Source organism: Haliotis asinina, chromosome 5 (assembly GCF_037392515.1).
Source record: "Haliotis asinina isolate JCU_RB_2024 chromosome 5, JCU_Hal_asi_v2, whole genome shotgun sequence".
NCBI lineage: Eukaryota > Metazoa > Mollusca > Gastropoda > Lepetellida > Haliotidae > Haliotis > Haliotis asinina.
Window position 1 is genome coordinate 68,220,108 of NC_090284.1, and position 13,058 is coordinate 68,233,165.

General features: G+C 38.8%; 2 protein-coding genes across 2 annotated transcripts in view; one reads left to right on the top strand and one right to left on the bottom strand.

Annotated features, from left to right (window-relative positions):
* The window catches only part of LOC137285122 (UBX domain-containing protein 8-like), a 47,423-nt gene extending 42,427 nt beyond the window's left edge, over positions 1-4,996 (bottom strand). Inside the window, exon 1 of the mRNA XM_067817342.1 lies at positions 4,907-4,996. Within this exon, the coding sequence (XP_067673443.1) occupies positions 4,907-4,982 (76 nt within the window). The 5' untranslated portion in view covers positions 4,983-4,996. The remainder of the gene's footprint in view (positions 1-4,906) is intronic.
* A 128-nt stretch (positions 4,997-5,124) lies between these two features.
* LOC137285123 (S-adenosylmethionine synthase-like) lies at positions 5,125-12,618 on the top strand. Its single transcript, XM_067817343.1, has 8 exons — positions 5,125-5,403; positions 8,102-8,302; positions 8,478-8,590; positions 9,170-9,313; positions 9,661-9,879; positions 10,450-10,632; positions 10,919-11,052; positions 11,337-12,618. The coding sequence occupies exons 1-8, from the start codon at positions 5,292-5,294 to the stop codon at positions 11,437-11,439; spliced, it is 1,209 nt and encodes a 402-aa protein (XP_067673444.1). The 5' UTR covers positions 5,125-5,291; the 3' UTR covers positions 11,440-12,618.
* The last annotated feature ends 440 nt before the right edge of the window (positions 12,619-13,058 follow it).

Genomic DNA, 13,058 nt, shown 5'->3' on the forward strand with positions numbered 1-13,058 from the left:
TGCCACCAATATACAGTTCCAAGCCCACTTTAGCCTGTGTTGACTGGTCAAAGTCATTCACACGAAAGGGACAGTGAGCTCTGATACAAGCCAAAGTAAGTCGTCATAGAATGGTTTGTCTGCTGTGGTGTCCCAAGGCTGTCGTCACTGACATCGCCTTAACAAATCTGTTCCGCAGGTGTCATGTCCGGCCTGCTTTTAGGGAATGGCTCAACATGTGGCTGATGGTAGCTTGGCTGCGACTGAAGACTCTTGCAATGTGACATTGTGATGCCCCATTTCTGCCATACAAATGGCTTTGCTAGTTTCAGCTTGTGAAAGTATCAGCATTTCTGTGATGTTCTTTTTAATACTGCATGGTTGCACTGTTCTACATCTGTATTCATGCAACATTGTGCATCGGTATTTTCACTAAAGTCCCTCTGTGCTGTTTTTGAAATTTCTTATGCCACCACAAAATTCACTATCATGGCCTTTCTGTTCCACCACAGAATGTGTGTTGGCTAATGTTTTCTGGAAACATTTTACTTGCCTGAGACTGAGAAAACGTTAATTAAAAAGTGATGTTTCTTTTGCTTGTTAGTTTATTAAGTGTTAAGCCCCACTGTAAGATACATATTACCAACAAAACAAATGATAAAAAGATCATTCAGGTAAAACATCTTCCCTTCATTATTTCACTTAAATACCTAACTATTATAAACAATGTGGGACAATATGAACCTCACTAATTTACTCCTAGTACTCCAAGAGTACTACTCAGTGCAGGAACAAGCTGACATGACAAGTAACCTTCTATGGATGAATTGTAGTACTTTGGACGGAGGCTCAGTAACATTGGTACGTCTGTGAGTCCAGCTGAGGCATTTTTTTTCAGCCAAAATGTTACACCTAATGTTTCCACCAGTGATGTTAGCCAACTGAAGCAACTACAAGCCATGAAACTGGGTGTAGGAAACTCCACGACAATGACAGCCGACAAAAATCACCATGTTAATTCCCATGGGTGTATTACAAGGGGGCAGACTAGAATGGTGCAGTGATGCTAGTTTGGAGTGATGCGATGCAAAAAGTGCACTTTATCACTTGATAAGGATTGAATGTTTGTTGTCCATTTATTATTATTAATTAACATGCAACAATGTGCCTTCTACAGCCTGCGATTATAAACACCAAAAGTCCAAAGCCTTTGACATGAAAAATTATGTCCTGATCAGTGAGCACAACTGGCTGTTTCACTGTGGCTTAATGTGTATACCATACATACCTTTGTAAAAGCATCTCCGTGGCTTCCTGTACATACTATATGTATACCTCTTAACTATATACTGTCATTCACCTGATGGAGGGGCAAGAATTAGCCCAGAAACATTGTGCGTAAATAATGAAGAAGTTGCACACACATATCAAGTGTCTTGCATCATCATCATCATCATCATCATCATCATCATCATCATCATCGTCGAGAGTTATAGACAGGAAGAAGACAGAACAGCTACAAGATGAGAACCATGACTGCTTAAGACCCTGAACGCAATCCAAGAGAGTAAATGAGTAAGTTCAGTTTCATGCCGCACTCATCAATATTCCAGCCTTATGGCAGCAGTCTGTGAATAATCAAGTCTGGATCAGAGAATTTCAGTGATCAACATCATGAGCATTTTTCTACACAATTGGGATATGATGACATGTGTTAACCAAGACAGCGAGCCTGACCGTCCTATCCGACCACAGACATCTGCTCTGTGGGTACAGTACAAGGAGGATGAAATTTTTGTTTAACGTCTATCACAAGTGACCACCATCCATGGACCATCCCACCACAGACAAGAAAAATTGATAATGAAAGAAAGACTTGTAACTTTATTTATCATCTAAATATCATTAAGCCTCAGATATGTGTTACTTTATCAACTTGTGCTGATATATTTGATATCAGTAGACACTTCGGTGAGATTCTCTATTTATCATCCAAAATTGTGTTCCACAGGAGATATCACTTGCGTGAGATCAGACAATATCTCCTATTATAGCTAAAATGGATAGAATTATCATTAAAACGCCCACATGTTACAAGAAATGAGCGGACCACTGTAACTTGGTAATGCCCGCAAAATGCTTGACAACGGGCCATTATCATGCCCGTTGTTAGGTGACGTCACAAGTAGCTCAGCTGTTGGGTTCATTATTGACGATATATCTGGTTCACGTTCATCACATGTGCCTGTGCCATTATGCACTTTCTTGCCTGTCCCAACCATAACAATTGTACTATAACATACAGCAATGAAAATATCGACTTGAAGTCTAACATTGTTGAGCACTGAAAACAATGGCAGCTGGTAGTATGGGCAAAGGTCAAGGTCAAATGTTGTCACTCTCAATAGTGACATCATCTGTGTTGTTCTATGACGTGTCTATATTTGTAAAAAGTGTGTCCATGACCTCCATCATTTGTTGTGAGCAGTAAATGCTTCTAAACCAATGCCGTTGTTTTTCTTCTTATTTTATTAAAAATTTTATTCACTTTAGCTACAATAGCAGTAACCCTATTTTTAAGGGCATTATCATTGCAGGAGCTCTCGGTCTTTTCATCTGCCCTCCTTCATCAGGCAGATAATGAAAGACCTCGGGCTTCTGCAAATGATAATGCCCTCAAAAATAGCATTACCCTTATTTATAGCTAAAATGGATAGAATTATCATTAAAACGACAGCGCGGTATCAGAAATGAGCGGGCCACTGTAACTTGATAATGCCCACAAAATGCTTGACGACGGGCCATTATCAAGCCCGTTGTTAGGTGACGTCATAAGTAGGTCAGATGTTGAAGTTCAATCACCTACCGCTCAGTTGAACTTCGGTTCATTATTGACCATATATATGGATCACATTCGTCACATGTGCCTGTGCCATTATGCACTTTCCTGCCTGTGCCAACCATAACAATTGTACCATAAATTACAACATACAGCAATAAAAATATCGACTTGAAGTCTAACGTTGTTGATCACTGAAAACAATGGCGGCTGGTAGTATGAGCAAAGGTCAAGGTTGAATGTCGTCACTCTCAATAGTAACGTCATCTGTGTTGTTCTATGTCGTGACTATATTTGTAAAATGTGTGTCAGTGACCTCCGTCGTTTTGTTGTTGGCAGTAAATGCTTCTAAACTGATGCCGCTGTTTGTATTCCTATTTTAATAAAAATTCTATTCATTTTAGCTCCTTCGTCGGGCAGTTAATGAAAGACCTCGGGCTTCTGCAAATGATAATGCCCTGAAAAATAGTGTTACCCTTATATTATAAGAGATATCATTTTGGCAGGGCACAATGCCCTGACAATGCTATAACATCATGAACTTGATGATGTCACAACACTATGACATCATCAGAAATATTACTTCCTAATAACTATTATATGCAGAATATAAGTTGACAAAGCAAGCATTCATGGCATATATTTCATCATATTAAATAAATTGGGGCATTCTGACTACCGCCATGAAGCTATTTGACCAAAAACACAGGGCAATTTGACCAATTTGCTGGGGTATTTGTATAAGGGGCAGTTCGACTTAGTAAGTTTTCTGAAAGAAGCCTGCAATTTTAAATTTATTTAGTTTGATAATGGTGCAAGAATCTGTATAGAAACGTCGCTCTATGCAATCAACAAGTAGTTGTCATCCATAACATTGTATGTCTTATTTTTGACTCACCAACTTCTAGCATGCCGAATCTAGAATTTTAAGTCAGAACATCATATGCATTATCATGCAAGTTAACAACTGTTTGTTACATAGAAAAACAGAAGTATGGTGATGTCATATGTAATTAAATGAAACATATGTCGCATAAGGTATGGAGTCAACAAAATGTGTTAGTAATGAAATCAGTCCATGTAACTTGGCCATCAAGCGATAAATGACCAGTTCACCAGTCCTTAGAAGTAAGATTTAACCTGATTTATTTTGGTTTCACAGACTCAGGCTAAATTGTAAAACAAGCAGATATCAGTGCAGTGTCAACTAGCCCAGTGCCAGCTCCACATGTCTCAAAAACATTAATTTTCCTGTACCTGTTTTGCCCTAACTGCTTTGCTACAATTTTAAATGATTTTCCACATCCAGCTTAAATTTGGTTTGTTTCTATCAATATCTCATATTTTTAGAGGGAGTAGTGCACTTTACCCGTTGCACTTTTTCCAACCTTTCTCGGATGGATATACTCACACCAAAGGTAAGCCAACCCTAACCTTTACTCACTAACCCTAAGGATCTAGAAGGGTGCCCATGGGCTAAGGATCTAGAAGGGGGTGCCCAAGGGCTAAGGATCTAGAAGGGGGGTGCCCATGGGCTAAGGATACAACAGTGCGCTTATTAGCATGCGCTCAGCAGTCCCCGTGTAGGGTGCCCGTTAAACTGCCCTCTAGCCTTTTTAGATACTAGGCGCTGGTCTGGGCATCTTGTGAGATGTCTCAAACTAGCTGCAGGCATTATACTGGCGCCTCAATAAGTTATCTTGTCTATGTCACGGAATCGTAAACATGTCATGACGAAATCGTGAAAATGCAACAAAAACTCACACTTTAAGGTTTCGGCTGTTCATCTGTCATTAAGAATACATATGTCAGATAGTGATTATGTGTCTTTTAAATATCGTAATCCCAAACAGCCTACAAAGGAAATTGGGTCTCTGTAACGCCCAGTTAGGCGAGAACACGCATGACTACGAAGGGAGTGGACAATCACTCCAAGCCGTAGGCGTTGAAATAAGTCTCATAGGCATGTTGTAGTTCAGTAAGGGTTGCCATTATTCTGTCAAAATGCATTTACAGGGTTGTTTTCACAATGCCAAATAGCGGTAGTCAGTATTGCTTAGATAACAATAGGATTACTGTTGGTCTTACATTGCTCCATGTCACTCTCACACTTCTCGTTGTTTACATCTTCACAATGGACTCGTCCGTCACGGCTCATTGGCATCACCTTGCACTGACATTCTAGAGAATGTGGTCTAATTGAGCATTGGCAATAGTGACAATATGTGCTAACTGCCAAAATATATAACACACCACCATATACTTCAGTTTTGTTATTGCTATGTACAAACACTGTCTGTACCCTCATTGTGGGTGAGTCTAATGGCTGCCATTAGGGCGATGTGCCAATCAAAGACGCCAAACGCCGTCACATGGTAATGCGAAGGTCTATAAATTGAAACTCGCACACAGACTCGACCTCTTTTCCACCCAGTTATCAGGGAGAAAAGCACTACAGCCTCATCTGGCAATCATGAATGGTGATCACTACAAAAATATTAACCAACATTATGCAGAAGAATGCAGTCAGGATGACATTGGAACATTCCTCTTTTCATCGGAATCTGTAGGGGAGGGACATCCAGGTACTTGTTCCGATTGTTTTACCTCAGAAACGCACATGGTCTTGAGACGCACTGTTCTAATTCATTTCCTGAAAATGTTCTTCGTACTAAAAACGTCTGCAATTATGACAGCATCCATTAAGAGTAGATAGTATAATCGATCCGAACAACATCTTTTCTTGGCGAAGTGCGTTCAGAATTTTGGCACTGGCCGACTTTACTTGAAAGGTGTTGGCAGACGATTTTGTTTTGACTTTGGCTTCAAGTAATTGACAGCTGTAGTTAGCAGAGGGTAAGCATGATGTAGCGTTAATAATGCAGGGATCCTGTTTGGGAATGATGCATTCTTTAACTGTCAAATGATTTTGACAAAACAATCTATCACACCTACAGAATTCTGCAGCACAAAGTCTGTCCCCATGCTATTATGCAAAAGACTGTCAGTTAAGTGTGTACTTGTTTACTAATGAAAGATGGCTTTGCGTTAAGTTGGGCAATACTGTCATTTAACTTCAACCTAACCCATTTTCAAAAGATACTTTTGTTCAGCAAACATTCTAAAGCCGATTTATATTATGTGTATTCCTTCTGTATTCTTGTCATTATTTTTACAAATAATCTCAACCGTTTTTGTTTCTGTTGTCAGTCATGTGTACTTGTAAATTCAGTGTCAAGCTTCAGGCTGTCTTCAGCTTGCACCATTTTGGTTTGTTACTCAATACTCGGTAAATGGCATGATCAGTGTCCAGTGACAAAGAAAGTTACAGCATCACAGTAACATTCACAAGTGTTTTTCACCTTATTTCATCTTTTTAGAGACCTTCAGAGGTGACCAGCTAAATGTGAACTCAGTTTAAACACAGTGTGGTCCAAGCTCAGTCTTGATCAACATCGTATCTGCAGGTCTGAGTGACATGTATTATGGCATACATTGTCTTCACAAGTATTTGTGCAGAATTCTAAAGGTCCCCCCCTTAATGGCATTACTTCTGTATTCCTTCAAGTGTATGTTGTATGTATAGACACATATCAAGACTTCATTTTGTGTGAATAGAGCATGCAACTCTCTCAATATATAATTGTCATATACTCAACGTTAGGCTAGCGTGACTAATTTAAGATAACTTTTGAACAGGCTTGTCAAGGTGACTGAATTAGATAGGTTGAAGCACTTCACTAACTGGTGCCATAAGTACCCATCACATGTACAAGAGATGGTAAACTGTATTGTGTACCCTTTCAGTCTGACTGTTGCAAGTTTTTGCTGGTATTATACTGGCGTTTGTAAGTTAGTGGCCCTCTTTTCTGGAATTGGATATGTTAACAAAGTTAAAGGTACTCTCCGTTTTGGTTTTTTTTTAATCGAAGAAAGTACGGATATATTTTGGTTTAAGCTAATGATCAAGAAAAGACTTTTTGTGGTGAAGTGCTTTTGCGTTACTACATTGCAAGATTCGAAATGTATATATTTTTTCAGTGTAATGTAAAGATTTTATATCTGCAAGGTTTTTTTTGGTTTTTTTTTCACATTTTCACATTTTCACATTTTCACAGTATTTAAGTAACTACCTGAGACAAAGTGTAGGTCAGCATATTGACACAGACCAGGCATTGTACCAAGCAGTGTCAGTGATGTCTGATGAAACTCTCTCCAGGATAACCTCAGTGGATTACCAAATGTTCATTCCCCAAATATTTGGTCTACGCATGTTCATCATTGTCACTATACCCCTAAATTAGATAATCATTCTTTTATCACTGTAAAATACATTGACCCATTTTCAATATCCTATTTGACGTAATGTTACTTTAAATAACGTGCCGATTTCTTTCCTGTGTTGCAGGTTAGAGATAAGAATTGTGTATGCCATACAACAGGACACATTAATTAACATTAGGAAACGTGGAGATATTTTGACTGGTTTGAACCAAACTGGAGAAGGTTGTACTTGTTCACTGACTGGTATATTTCACTCATGTCATGTCCAGCCGTGAAATGATGGATCTGTTTAGACAAACACTTCTGTCTGATTTTAGCCAAATATGTCAACATTTCATTACCCATATCTAGGGTCAGTCCTGTTCTGAAATGATCACTCAATTTAAGTGACTGGTGACATATTTCAAACTTGTATTAATTAATACAAATAATGATAGGCTATGTTATAAAGCTGAGTTTTTGAAGAAATAACATGAAACAAGAGTAAATCTCAGCTTGACTTTGTAAGAATGTAAATGTTTGATATTCAGCTGTTATTAAAACTATTGGCCCTGTTTAACAGGGTTCAAAGTTTTTTTTAAAAGCCACTTGCCACAGGGCAAATGACTTCCAGAAGGGAACTTGTCCTGCTTAATTTTCCACTTGCTCTGATTTTATGACCCAAAGTTTGATGTTAATGTTAACGTGACTATTTATTGAAGGGTGATAAATTTCAAAGAACAATAACTCTACTTTATTATAAATGCAAAATTTAATAGCTACATCAAGGCATCAGTTGATATGAATTGACATCCAAGGTTATTTGCAGTTTGAAACCGTAAGTGAAAAATATCTAGTAACCCACGCACAAGTAAGATGCTATTATTTGATTGCCCAAAATGAAAACTGACTTGTCCCGGGCATCGGGCAATTGGATTTTTGAACCCTTATTTTATAATCAGTGAAGTAAGACATTGTTTATTTTCTGTGTATACTTAATGACAACATTTTGCTTTGCAGACAAAATATGTGACCAGATCTCTGATGCTATCTTGGACGCACACTTGAAACAGGACCCCAATGCTAAGGTAGCATGCGAGACTGTTGCCAAAACTGGCATGATTCTGGTTGCTGGAGAAATCACATCCAACGCTCATGTTGACTACCAGAAAGTCATCAGAAACACAATTCAGCAAATTGGCTATGATGATTCTTCAAAAGGTAGGCCATTGCTCTTCAGAAACTGAGCAGAAACTGAATGCTGTTTGTATTACAAGGGAATAGTTTCACTACAAAACCTTCACCTGGTATCATTCAGTAAGACATGTTAACAGGTTTTAATGACGATCACTGCTCGAACCTTGAAACAAGCCCAGAATACGTCTCTGTTCTTCAGGATTTGACTACAAGACCTGCAATGTATTGATCGCTTTAGAAGAACAAAGTCCAGATATCGCACAAGGTGTTCATGTTGCCAGAAATGATGAGGACATTGGTGCTGGAGATCAGGTATGTCAACAGTTATCTCCCCTGAATCTACACTTGAAGATATTTGTGTAGTTGCAGCTGGATATAGAAAATATTTTTCCCGCTAAAATGGATTGTATTGGTAAAAATTCAATTTGAAAGCAGATTTTTCTGTTCAGGTTGCTATGGTTATTATTCTGGCTTAGTAGAGTTAAGTTGATACTGGACCAATGAATAAGAAGCCATTCTTTTACAAAATAATACTTGTTTCACTGGCTTTCTTGAAGCTGCTGGCATAGAGATGACACAACTTAGTAGATGATCAACATTTCCATAAAGCTTTTTAAACTGTTTTCAGCCATATGCTTGAAAACGGCATAAGAACCTATACCGAAATGTCTTTATTGTTAAAATATAGAAGTTGTAAACCCTAAAATAATAATGTGCCCTTAGTTTGTCTGGCCAGGGATAAGGGTTTCATACCACACAAGTTCCTGAAGTATCCCAATTTCAGCACTAGTCAGTGTGTAACTGTGTACAAGTTTCAGCTGACTATGGTGTTGCTGGCCTGCCACTGGTTGGACCTGATGGTGACTTGTGGTGCTTGTTTGCTTGTTTCAGGGTTTGATGTTCGGCTATGCCACAGATGAGTCAGAGGAGTGTATGCCCCTCACCTTGGTGCTATCTCATCAGCTCAATGCCCGCATTGCTCAACTGCGCCGATCCGGCGAAATGGCATGGGCTCGTCCAGACTCCAAAGTACAGGTATGTGCCGTGGATCCAACAAATGCCTGGTATCTTTTGATACATCATGGACTGACAATACCACATGTGTCACACAATATATAACCACAAATATTTTTAAAATATGAAATCACTGATATCCAATTTCAAAGTCATGCATATATTTATCATCTTAAAAATGAAAAGAAATTATGTTAACAAAAGAAAAAGTAATATGATCCCAAGTGAGAAGATGGTAGTTAAAAGTAATGGCATTAGTTTCTACTGTGTAACATAATATTCACTCATTTATGGGTGGGTTTCTTCCCTGGTTGATACTGTTGATTCAGGTGACTTGGAGTATAAATGTGTTGTCATAACTGTTTCAGGTGACCATTGAGTACAAGTATGTTAAAGGTGCAGCTGTTCCCATCAGAGTACACACAGTTGTGATCTCCGTCCAGCATGACGAAACCATCACACTGGAGAAACTCCGTAAAGATCTCAGAGAGAAGGTTTGCGACCGGGTCATTCCAAACAAACTTGCTGACAGCCAAACCATCTACCATCTACAGCCATCTGGTAGATTTATCATTGGAGGACCACAGGTAAGAGTTGACTGAGCTCTGTCTATAGACAGTGCAGTTGTGGAAACAACCCTCCAGTGATACCACTTAGTGGTCTCCGAGCAAATTTAAATGTAGTTACACTTTCATCAAATAGTCTTTCCACATAGCAGCTCAATTCAGTGTGTATCCACTGATATATCTTTCAGTTATTGTTGCCAAGTATCCGTTATGTGAGGTATGCAGAAAGAGTATGGTACTATTGCTACTTGTTCATATCAGTATGTTTTCTGGAAGCCTAATGGTTAAAGTGTCTGCCAGACCAGGGTTCAATTCCCTATATGGGTAGCATGTGTGAAGCCCATTTCTGTTGTCCCCCAGCTATGATATTGCTTGAATATTGTTAAATGCACCATCGAACCATAATAATTCGCCTATTACAGTGTTAGTGGGCAGCATTGAAAATCAAGTCATGCTTTTGAGTTGCAATTATTTTTTTGCTGTTAAGACTGTGTAGTAAATATTAAGCTGTATTTAGTAAATTATTTGTATACAGTTGTATGAAGATAAAGTACAGTACAGATGTAACCACATGATAACTGTTGATGCCAGGGCGATGCAGGTCTGACCGGCAGGAAGATTATTGTGGACACATATGGCGGATGGGGAGCTCACGGTGGAGGGGCCTTCTCAGGCAAGGACTTCTCAAAAGTGGACAGATCTGCAGCGTATGCTGCACGATGGGTCGCCAAGTCATTGGTCAAAGCAGGACTCTGCAAACGTGTTCTTATTCAGGTGAGAAAGCCTCCTTTTGGCAGATGTTCCGTATATCTTTGATTTCAGGAGACTGGGAAGGTGGGGAGAGGGTAGAAAGTGGTTAAAGCAACTAGTCAACCTCTCTGTTATAGCTGGAATATTGACTCTAATTCATGCTACTCTTCAGTTTCTTTCACTGTACCTTAACAAGTTTGAGTATACTAGCTCAGACGAAATTTGAAAGTTTAGTATGATTGTTGAAGTGTGTGTTTTCTTGATTTGAAAAGCTTGCAGTTAAGTACCTAATTTCCTGTGTTGTATTCAGGTGTCTTATGCCATCGGTATTGCTGAACCCTTGTCCATCACAGTATTCAGCTATGGCACATCGGTGAAGTCAGAAGCAGAGCTTCTGGAGATCGTCAAAAACAACTTTGACCTCCGACCTGGCAAAATTGTCAAGTAGGTTTTCCTCTCTAAAATGCTTAACTACATGCTTTAGATACTGTGCTGATGTGTTATACCCTTGTATAATTTTGATCCATATTATTGTGTCATTTGCCAGAGAAACTTTAATATTCCTGCGTTACATGCCAGTAGATAGAATGACTGTTAAATCTTTCCCTTCTAAACGTCGAGAAAAGGCTGTTGTCCTGGTCCTGGCCCTGGTGTCCACCTTTGTGTTATTGGTAAAAGAGGCATAAAATTACTCAGTCATTACATTGTGTATCATTTCTTTCTTTCAGGGAGTTGGACCTGCGTAAGCCCGTGTACCAGAAGACCGCTTGCTATGGACATTTTGGTCGGCCAGAATTCACATGGGAGCAACCTAAGAAACTGAAGTTTTAAAGTTGTTGTATTTGCAAATTTTTTTATAAATGAATAATTTTATCATATGACTATTTTACTATTGTAATTTATATGTTCGTGGAAGATCTGGGGATTTTTCGGGAGTTTTTCCCGGTAGGCCACAGTAGCTTGAAGGATACTTCGACGCTGTTCTTGCCCACAAGCACAGGGGACTGCTGGGGTCCTACCAATACAACGTACCTCCTGCTGCTCTGGCAATTACAGTCTCGGATTTCGCCTTCTTGTTATTGCAAATGTGCAATTTACCTTGACTTTTTATATGCACAATCTGTAAGCACATTTGTCTTGTGTTTATAGAAATTTATGGAAAAGAGCACTCTTTATAAACACTCGGGCCTACGATCCAGCTGCATCTTCTCTTACACAAGTTGTTTTTTGTGAATGTGAGGAATATTACAACAATCATAATAACAGAAACATTTCTTGATTTTTGTTGTCCTCTGGGTTCTATCAATTTTTTTACACCCAGTCGGAGATTGACCAGAAATATGTATATTCTGAATTAGTGCAGACATGTGATATGCATCCTTGAGAGGATGCATTTCACATTTGGTGTTGTAATTGTAGGTGTACATGCTTGTTGGAGACTGTCAATGTCATTTCAATACCATCAATAAGGTCAATGACCTTGGTTCTGAGACTTGTGTTCATATTGTCCATATTTATGGCTTTACACCTTTATGTAGTGCATCTGTTGTGTAGTCCTACACATTATCAATAGTATTCCAAGATGTTTACGTTTATGATGTGTGTTAGTCAGATCATTTATTTTCTTTGAAAACAAATCTTTCATTCCTATTTGTCTTGCCAATATCAAACTTGATTTTGTTTGAGTTCTTGGCAGCCCAGTTGGTGTAACCCATGGTGTTTTAATGAGGGGTGCCATGCAAAGGTATTGTGCATTTGTTGGAGATTTGATCTTCAAGAACCTCCTCATTAAGTGTTGAATTGGTGCAAAGTGGGTTGTGTGAGTGTGTTTGTGACGTGTTATATCATCTGTCGTCATCACCATGGGGCAATACCTCACTGATGGTCACTGCTGTGACCTTGTGTGATTGAGACTGTATGTATGTGAACAGCTGCAATATGTTTCAATTCTCACTCTCTTGCTGGAGGGCTTTGTATGAGATGGTAACAATAAACAGGCATCAAAACAAATATTTGAGTTGAGCGGTATTAGAAAGATTGAGGTGGTATCCTCTTTTCCCTGTCAGGCAAGTTGTATATTTAAGGAGTCGGAGGATTATGAGACATGAACGACCGGGTTTTGTTCGTTTAACTAATCACATAGGCCTGGGGGTGGGTGGGGTGACATGGGAGATGACCAAGCCAAGGAAGCCATTTAGTTAGTTATGTTTTTATGTTCAGCATACATAAACCATAACACAGAACGTACATAACTGTACACAATATGTAGCATCATGAAAAGGCATAAATATAAGAAATACATAAATTACTGTAAAGCACAATCATACACAACACAAAGTACATACAGTCCGTTTGACTAAACGGAACGATTAATTGCAAATTTTATCATTGTACAAAATTGCCATATAAATATAGATAGTATACATGGTTATCATTTACTAATACCCAAC

What these genes read in the sequence shown, in the direction of transcription:
- LOC137285123 (XM_067817343.1), top strand. Translation starts at nt 5,292, where the DNA reads ATGAATGGTGATCACTACAAAAATATTAACCAACATTATGCAGAAGAA. An exon ending in CTATGATGATTCTTCAAAAG is followed by an intron (nt 8,303 to 8,477) that starts GTAGGCCATTGC and finishes TCTGTTCTTCAG; the next exon opens with GATTTGACTACAAGACCTGC. An exon ending in TTATCATTGGAGGACCACAG is followed by an intron (nt 9,880 to 10,449) that starts GTAAGAGTTGAC and finishes TGTTGATGCCAG; the next exon opens with GGCGATGCAGGTCTGACCGG.